Source organism: Rhipicephalus sanguineus, chromosome 2 (assembly GCF_013339695.2).
Source record: "Rhipicephalus sanguineus isolate Rsan-2018 chromosome 2, BIME_Rsan_1.4, whole genome shotgun sequence".
Lineage (NCBI taxonomy): Eukaryota > Metazoa > Arthropoda > Arachnida > Ixodida > Ixodidae > Rhipicephalus > Rhipicephalus sanguineus.
In genome coordinates, this window is record NC_051177.1 from 94,288,995 (window position 1) to 94,298,814 (window position 9,820).

At 46.5% G+C, this 9,820-nt stretch overlaps 1 protein-coding gene across 1 annotated transcript in view; it reads right to left on the bottom strand.

Moving 5' to 3' along the window:
• Positions 1-9,494, bottom strand: part of LOC119381750 (uncharacterized) — a 29,704-nt gene extending 20,210 nt beyond the window's left edge. Inside the window, exons 1-4 of the mRNA XM_037649516.2 lie at positions 9,416-9,494; positions 4,636-6,111; positions 3,883-4,022; positions 747-915 (exon numbers count right to left, since the gene is read on the bottom strand). Of these exons, the coding sequence (XP_037505444.1) occupies positions 747-915; positions 3,883-4,022; positions 4,636-6,111; positions 9,416-9,494 (1,864 nt within the window). The remainder of the gene's footprint in view (positions 1-746; positions 916-3,882; positions 4,023-4,635; positions 6,112-9,415) is intronic.
• Positions 9,495-9,820: the final 326 nt, after the last annotated feature.

Genomic DNA, 9,820 nt, shown 5'->3' on the forward strand with positions numbered 1-9,820 from the left:
GTACGAAAGGCAACTGATAATTTATTATATCCGTTTTCATCATATCGTGGTTTGGCTGTAACGCACTGAAGTTTTTTATAGCTAGCAGCTATAAGCTTAGTGCAAGGTAATGAGATGAAAATGGGAACTAAAGATTTTATGCACAGATGAATAAGAAAGTTTCAGCGCGACAGCTTCCGTGGTTATATTATCCACGCTACGTAGCACCGCCGACTAAGAAAACGAAATCCTCGGTATAATGTGAATTTCGTCTACTACGACATAATTCACCTTGAGATCCATTCGACGAGACAAACACAGTTTGTGTAGTTTTAGCGTCACAGCATCTTTGAACATCAAAATGGTGAGGTATGTCTTACGACACTTGCTTCGATAATGGTGGTGCAATCTAAAAAAAAGGTAGCTGTCTGAATTAAGAGGCGAATAATTGTTACAGGTTTTACCGCAAAACCTCCGAGCAAAGTTGATGCGCGTGTTGATCTTACAAAGATAGTTTTAATGCGGCAATGTATGAAAAAAATTCTTATTGACCTTATTGTGCTGCGATAAGAAGCTGGTTGGGGAAGATGGCTTCTTTTTAATTCTTTTTTTTTTTGGCAGTCGGCGCAAAGTTCACAGTACCCGTCGAATACTCCTTTCCGAATACTGTCGCTAGAGATAGCGTTAACTGAGCAAAATATTTAAGCGGGTTTGACAAACACTCGCCGGCGTCGAGTGAAATGCACAATTCCACGTTGTATACTCACGCTCAGCCTTTACGACGACCGGGTAACCAAGCAGCCGAGACATGTCTGTCTCGTTGACCACAGACATGGCGTCCACTGCTATCTCCGCCGGCACAGGTTTGCCCTCTTGCGACAGCGTGTAGACGAGAGACATGAGCTGGTCCTTATAGTCCACAGAGAGATTCACCACCTGAAAAACAACAGACGGCGAGATAATGTAGTGGTTACATTCAGCTCTACTGCCGTGACGTATAATGGAAAGTGGGGCAGAAGTATTGCTGAGGACACTTGCTTGTTGGGTAAGTTGGTACATGGTTACACTCGAAGAAAGCAATAAAGCCTAGAAATAGGAAAAACTGAGAGATAGAAAGCATACAAACAGAGGCAAGCCACCTCTGTGTCACTGTGTCTGTTTGGTGGTGGTAGTAAAACTGTATTGCCCAAAGAAGGGGTCCTGACGGCAGTGGCGTAGGCGAAAATTTTTTTCGCGGTGAGGGGAGGGGGGGAGGGGGAGGGCACGCCCTTGATCCGACGTGAGGTCCGGGCAGGTAAGTGTGGTCGAGTGTCATTTTGTGCTCTGTATGCCGTCGCTAGAAAAATATGCCGTCGCTAGAAAAATATGCCGTCGCTAGAAAAATACGCCACTGCCTGAAAGACACTCGGTTAGGCGCTAAGGGTGGAGAGCACCTCCTACATCGGGACAGAGAGTCCGAAGCTCTCCGCCGCCTCGCGGACCTCCTGGACAGCCCGAAGTTGGTCCTACAGGGAAGCACTTTTTAGCACTTTGTCCCAATGTTCCTTGTTCTTGGCGTAAGCGTCACTCGATGCACAACCATACAGGATATGGTTGAAGTCTGCACGTTCAGTGCACTGTTAACACACGTGTTGTCCGTCGTTGTCTGGTTCGATAAGCCTCATGCGTAAGGGGTTGGGGTATGAGTTCGTCTGGAGCAAGCGTAACGTGAGCGCGTTAATTTCTTATCCGGGAAAGGGAACTCTAGTCTGCCTAGAAAAAAGTGCTCAGTGAGATCACTGTAAGTGAATAATTGATCCCTGTACTCGATATGTGGGGTAGAGGGGAAACGAGAGATTTAAGTTTTTCTATTTCCACCTTTTAGTAGCTTTCTTCGAGTGTAAGCAGCACTGCATGCTGGATGAAGTTTCTCATAGATCACCGACGGCTTCGAAACATGGCTTTTAGGTTTCACTCGGCCGTACCATATAACGAGAGGTAAGGTAGCAGCACTGCTAGGATAAGATTTTTCAGAGTTCACGCCATTCTAACACGCCCCCTTACCAGACCAGGAGTGGTACAAGTCCATTCTGTAAGAAAAGGCTATAATCAAACAATATGTCTTTGAAGGAAAGCCAAATGTAGGAGGTTGTACTCGATTGCTTCGGCTTCCTCTCTGTTTTCGGGGCTGTTGTCATGGTAATTCAGAATTACGCAACCTAAGTACCAAGACTGCTACAGTCCACACCCAAGCTCAGCGCGTGGAATGAAGGGAAGCAAGGAGCATGCTATTGTTGCAGGTTAAAAGAGGTCAGCAGTAAGAAAACAAAAAAGGGCATAATAAAATCATACCCTATGAATAGAAATAATTGCTTGTGTTTTCCTAGCTCATACAGCCTCACATATGGCTACTGTATTAGTGTAATGCGATAATGTGTGTCTTAGTATTTTCTTATCGTCTGAGCAAACGCACACTGTATTACATGCCATGTCAAAAAGGTGGCTGATACCTCATTCATAGAAATCGGTATAACACGAAAGTAAAACGTGTCGTTACAGATGTAGTTGATTGTTTATAGTGAATAGGTATATGAGAGCTTGTACAATGTCTATTGTTGTTTGGCATATACAGCACCGCTTGATGTGGACGCACTCACTCACGTTTACGCCTACTGGCACATCTCCGTGCCGACAACTAACACCCATGATCATGATTTAACCCTTGCGGTAGCAAAAGTTCTTAACGTATACGTGGACACCGCATATGGCGAATACCGCGCAAAGATGGCATCAGCAAGTGCATGATAAACACTGATACTCAATATGCACTCTTTCAAAGCGTAGTGAAACACGAAGAGAAACGCAACGTGCGCCGTGTATTCCCTCTATAGGCTGGCCGCTAATTCCCACAGGGCGAGCGGGGAACGCGCTGCGACAGCCAGGCGAGCGTCGGAGAGCTATTTTTCGATATGGATGGATGCTATGAAAGAGGCTTGGGCTGAATCCGCCACTTCGCGGTATTAAAGTGTTGACGAAATTACACTTCTTTTGGAAACGCGCCGAATGGGACGGTCGTAGCAACGGCGCGTTCTTGGTTTTTGTTTTTTCGAGCCTGGTGGCACACTTGTCACCACCCCGCTATCAAGGGGATGCTCATAGCATCCATCCATCCATCCATCCATCCATCCATCCATCCATCCATCCATCCATCCATCCATCCATCCATCCATCCATCCATCCATCCATCCATCCATCCATCCATCTAAGAACGCTGTGAGAGGAAAGTGTGAAACATAAAAGGCGCGTTCATGTAGCCTCCGTAATGTGTTTGGCGGTAGCTCAGTGGGCTAAACGCCCGCCAGCCATCGTCGCGGACCGAGAGGTCAAGGGTTCCACTCCTGTCAGCAGAAGTTTTTCTTATACTTTTTTTCTTTGCCATCTGATGGCGTTCATTTTGCTGACGTATTTCCGTGACGGAGATACCCCGGCATAAAACAGGTTCGTGTTAAAATACAGCGCGAAAGCGAAGAGGTTAAGTAAGAAAGCCAACTCTAGTCTCCTTGCGATAGCATTTTGATATGAACTTCATTACAAGTTTCGTGTGGACAGCGGAGCAGCATATGACAATCGCATAAGTGGGGCAAGGAAATGCATGAATTGCTTGGTCATGCAATGGAAAGCTAATCATCAGGAATGTCTATAAAGGCTCTTTATGCCAGCTTGTTTTTACAGATTCAACTGCATATTTTATAGGTATGCAAGTTAGTAGCTCCATTTGGTACTACGCTGCAAGATCACGTTATATTCGAAAAAAATACACGGCTTTATTTTTTCACAGCATGCAAAGTCAACCTCTACGTTCCAGTTATGCAGACAAGAACTCCTCTTTCCGCAGCGATTCTTTTCACTATGGACAGCACTGACCTGAACAGCCATGGATCTGCCAGTGTAGCGCCTCCCTCGCCTTGAAGCATGGCGCTGGGCGAATGCTTTTTCGTACACGAATGCCAGGTTCTTCGCAAGTTTCTCAGTGTTTGAATGGTTGTAGCGCTCTATGCGCATCACTGCAAGTATATACAAAGAACGTCATAAAAAAACGATCCACTCAAGCAAGCAACAAATTTGTACGAGCAATTGTCATGCGCCAAGGAACGACTTCAACGAGAAAAAAAAGAAAGCGTGGTCGGGAATTCTTTATGCGTTCAGTACACTGCTAGGAGCCTCGGTAAAGATCAGCTGAATATCGTGAAAGTCGAGAAGTGGGCATCTTTCAATGGCGATTTCTTAAGAAACCAGTTTGAATTAAAATTAAACATGTACAACGTTACCGAATGGGGGCCTAAATTAAGCAAAGAGTGGCAAAGGCATTGAATTGTCCAGAGCACACGAACTATCTGTCTTTTCTGCGGTGAAGTCACGCACAGGGTTACGTATAGCGTTTTAGTGACGGCAAGTACATAGCTTTTATTGCGTTCAGTTTTGTGTGAGACATCGCCTTACTTTAGGCTCATAAAATGACAGGTGTTTAAATGATTTAAGTAGAATTTTTTATTTGCCCGATTATACACAGGAAATTCAAACATGCCTTTCGTTAAAAACAATTTCACTGATTGAGAAGTCGACTTTAGAAGCCCGAACGAACTTTAAGTTCTTCAGTATCGACACACTGTCACGTACCTGTCCTTATCCAATACTTCATCTGATCATTCAGCGCTTCCGGAGACGGCTCAGACCCGTTGTCTAGGTTACCGAACGAGTTGAACACCGAGGTTGGCCGGACGAAGGCGTCCGGTGGGCTGCGACTCCAATCCGGCAGGGTCGTTGACGGCGGCACAAACCACTTGGACACTGATGTCAGAAACCAGTCCGTCTTTCTCGTCGCGGGCGGGCTCGTGGTAAACCACAACAGCGTCGGCCTGTTGGATTCCGCACTACTGCGCCAACTCCCCAAGGGCGTCCGGTCGCGGCCCTTTTCTGAAGTCCACAAGGCCGATGGTCCGGAAAAGTACGACGCTTCCGTTTTTCCCGCTGGTAGCATTTCCGTTGTGGCGGCACTCAAGGAGCGGGATCCCGTCTCGATATCGAATGTCTTTTCTATAGGGAGCAGTTTAGTGGTGAAAGGTAACAGCGTTTCCGGTCTTAATAACGAGGACGACGTCGAGCTTGAGGAATAGAAGGGGCTCGTCGATGTTGGCATAGTGGTCAGCTGAGGAGAAGACCTGGAAGACTCGATGACCGGTGGAATGGTATCATTGTCTCTATTAACAGAAGTTACAACATGCCGATATGGATCAACTGCAGAGTCATATGGTGCAGAAACGTTTTTCTGGATATCAGTGGAAGTTGAAATCTCAGCGGTTGTCGGAAACAAAGTGTGCTGCATCGAAGACTCGTTGTTGAACACCGGTCCCGATTCATTTCCCGAATACATACTACTGGTTACGCTCACGTCTTCAATGTCTAGCGAAGAAACACTCTCTGTCACTGCGAACGACTCGTCTAGGAGAGAAATATAGCTGGAGGAAAGCAGGGGTGTCACGGGGCTCGCTGAAAGTGGCGTCATAGTGTCAGGCGCTGGTGTGAGTGCACTTGTGCTATCTACGGGAAACGAGGGTGTTATTAAGACAGTATCATCGGAGATGCTTTCGTCTGAAAAAACTGAAAACGGCGATGTCAGACCGTCAGATTCTAACGAAAACGCACTCGCGGTTTCACTATAAAACGACGGTGTCATAAATTCAGGCTCTGGCGTCAGAGGGCCGGCTGTCGTTCCATGAGAAGCCACGGAAGGTCCCGGATACACGACTGAAGTTCTGGACAGTTCCCAGGTTTCACTAGCGGCAAAGTCTGAAGATACCAGGAATGATGCGGTGCCGTCACTGAAATCTCCGTAATCTGATGATGTGCTGGCTGTCAGTATAGGGAAAGATTCTTCAGGATCTACGGTAACGGTAGGTGGAACCGCAACGACGTCACCGTCCTGACTGTTGTAGCTGTTTTCTACATCTCCCGAACTCTGCAGAAGGGCTTGGGCAAAGCGTTCCGAGTCAGTGGTCCACCTGTGAACTGCACCTTCGGCAGTGAGCCTCGAACTAATGGGATTGTCTCGAAACCACGATCCCTGGTCCAGCCCTTCTTCCCTCCTGAGTGCGCCTGGAAAAACAGAAGCAAAGAAAGCGAATACAATGTAAGAACAAAATAGCTAAAATTAGAAGTACTGCAAAAAATAAAGAACAGGGTGCTGCCTTATTTGTACTTGCATTCCTGAGACTGAGGCACTGTGTTTATAGGCCACGAAATACCTCAGCTCCATCGCAGTTAGCTCTGGTCACAAAACTTTCCAGGGCTACAAGGGCCCTAAGGCTACCCAATGTGAACGTAGTCCAAATCCCGTCTCATACATATAGATTATTCAACCCGCCCACAGGCGTACATCATGCAGCGGCATTCGCATTGCCCACTGGTCGGCCTCCTGTAGGTCTTTTATGCACGCAGTATGATAACCTAGGCGGTTGTTCAGCCTACATTATAACTCAAGGGCATCTTAAAATTTCGTCATCATGCATAAAGTGCAGCGCGCACGGGAAACGACGGACGAAAGAGAAGAAGCAAACATGACTAGCGCTGACTCTCAACTGAAATTTTATTGGAAAGGAAACAATATAAATATATAGAATAAATGTATAGAGATATATAAAATATCGTGCGTCGGAAAGAAACTGGATTTTGCCAATTTCAGTGTTATGTTAGTAGTTGTTGTGTGTACTGTTAATTTATACATACTCGGAGTTCGTGTCACTGAGTTTTATGTGCACTATAGTGTGGCGTCAACAGAGTATTGTGTTTTGTTCTTCGCGTTGCTGTGTGAATGGACTTCGTGGTTACGCGATGTTTCATGCCTTGACTCATTTTCGTGAACTGTTTCTAGGTGCTCTCTTGTGTAATTTCTTTTTCTCGTTGCTGTTACTTTCACGAATTCTATTATGTGCGAAAAGGAGTAGCCGACGCTATATAAAAGCGCTAACTTCGCCTAAACAACATATAATTAAGGCTAGGCACTGCCTACAGCAAGCATTTATTACACAAAGTTGGCCGCGCTGAAACTCCTGAATGTGATTGTGGATTCGTAGATGAAGACATACATCACCTCCTTCTAGAATGCCCACTGCACGACGCACCAAGACGCCGACTTAAATCATCGATAAGGACATTAGACCGCAGACCGCTAAGTTTAAGGAAACTTTTGGGCCCGTGGCCAACAAGAGGCTTACAGAAGGGTGCTTTAAAAGCATTGAACATTTTTCTTGAAGAGAGTGGCATTCTTGGCCATTACTAGCGCATTTAGGCTTTGTTTTGTATTAACGGCAGAGTGTATATTTATGTGCGTGCTGACTATTTTTGTCTTGGTTATGTTATGCAACAGTTGCTGCTCATTTTTTTAACATCATCGTGTGTACACATATATGTGATCGTTGAATATGCTGTTTTGAGTGTTATGTTATGTCTTGACTGTTACGCTAAGTTGTATATTGTATGTACTGCGGGTTAATTGTGATTAGAAATTTGGACCCTATGCACTTTATGTTTATGGACCCTATGTACTCCAAGAGCTAAGGAGTAGCCGGCGCTTTATTCGTGCGCCAACATCTCCTTACATCATGTCAATAAAAAAAAGAAATGCTAAGGGCCGAAGCAGTCATACGATACGGTGTTACCATTTTTTCACGAAGTGCTTACATTAACGAGGATGACCCGGTTAGACCTTCCACTTCGCCATTTGCGTGGAAAACACACGAGAAATCACAACACAAATACAATGCACCAACCGAGCTCCGGTCAAGCACACTGCTGCTGTAAATAACTGGCACCTCAAGAAGTCGGGTCACCGATGAGTTAGTGCGATGCTTCGTTGTGAGCCTCTGACAGACGCCGCTATCGAAAGAGAGCGAAAGCGGAAGTGACCACAGTGCCATGATTGCGTGCTCGTAGGTCATTCACGCGAGCACCAACCGGACATGTCATGTGCGTTGCGCGCTGCTTGTCCCGGTGCGCCCACGCTTTTCTACATAGGTAGCGTTCGCTTTCCACTTCCTTTGTCTATTTGGCTTTCCGCTTGCCTTTGAAGCTGTCGATTCAGCTGCGCCATCAAGCTACGTACTCCTCATTCCGAGGCGTGACGACGTTGTTCCACATGCGCGCGTTACTCCCTAATCACTCGTTCGCGAAGACCAGGTCAAATGGTTGAATTACCCAGGGGTTAAGGGAGCAGAAACGTTTTGCGTACACTACCGATAGAGAGGTACTACACGATGAAGCATGTACCCTTTCAATGTATTTTATGATGTCATTAAGAGAACTAGAGGCACAGTTCGGGCAATAAATATTCCGGCGTGGGATTTGAAAGATCGTAACCGCCTGTCCGCCAAAGTTCCCAGCAACGAGGACGCCAAGGTTGGTGGAGCTGAATAATGATGTTACAGCTGAGAAAAGTGTGCGTCCAAAAGAAAAGTAGTAGGTTGTGTGAAATTCATCGGGGCATTCTGGATGAATTTTGGCCTCGCTGGTTTCTTTAGGAAGAACTTACATCGGCGTACAAGGGCCTTTATTTACGTCTTCGCCTAACAAAAATTTCTGTCACAAAATATTGTATGTCGTATCCACTGCCCAGAATAGGAAAGGCCTATAGCAACGGTCATGCTGAATACTTTGGATGTATTAGGAGCCTCACAGATCATACGGCTATTTAAATTTTAAATCAGACTTCCTGATGGAGCTCTTGAGCTGAGACTACTGTTATTGCGGTTATCGCAGAGAGAGAGAGAGAGAGTTGCTAAGATAAGGCAGACTGGTCATCCTTAGTACAAAAATTAAAATGCTAGGCGTGATGCCCCGTAGTACCTGGTAAGGTTTTATACAAAGAAACTCCCATGTAGCAGAGCGACATCACAAACTGGTCCCGAAATCATACAAATCCATAGTTACTGATTACTACAACATGCACGAGTAGGAAAAATTAATAAACTTCTGGTTATGAAGTGGTGTAAAGTGTACAGTGAGATGTCCTTCTTCCTTATGACCGCCTAGCAGACGACACTTACGTCATTACCGGGTCACTGTCATTCAAGAAACTGATATTTCTCACTGGAAGATCATCGAATATGCAAATATGCAAACAATTATCCAGATCATAAACAAACCATCGTGTAAGCCGTTACTTCACAGTTACCAGAGTGACTTGGCGCGGTAAAACAGTGTCTGTCACTCATTACACCGATATTTTGACTCGAGAAAGGGAAGTGACCGTTACTGGATGCTGACTGCACGGAAATGAAGAAAAATAACTAAACAAATAAAGCTTGGAAACGTTCTGCTCGTCGCGCGACATTTATTAAAACGGCGCGTCCATTCACATCGGAAAGGTAACTGTTAATACTTGTACGTGCACTACTTAGCGTACCTGCAATGACGGATGCTCCGAACAGCAACACCAACGCCTGGGCCGCGCCGCGAATGGTCGGGCGCCCCATGGCGTCCATGTCGGACGCAGCGGGGCAAGCGCAGAATACCAGGCAGAGGCACACTCTCTGGTTGTGGCCGGTGACAGCGGAGGCCGCCAAGCTGAAGAGCGCTGTGCGCTGGGCCTCCGATTGTGCTGCTCGCTCCGAACCCGGACGTTCATTGCGGCTCTGAATGCGCTTCCCGGGAAAAAACCGCAAAGCCCGCCGCGCCGTCAAAGGCACGGCGCCGGCCAGCGGTCACCCGTGGTCGTCCGCTGCCGCTGCATCGCTGCTCGTCACCGACGGCGTCTCCTCCCACTAACACCGAATGCGCGATGTCGTCGGCCCCTGGGCTGTGTTTGTAT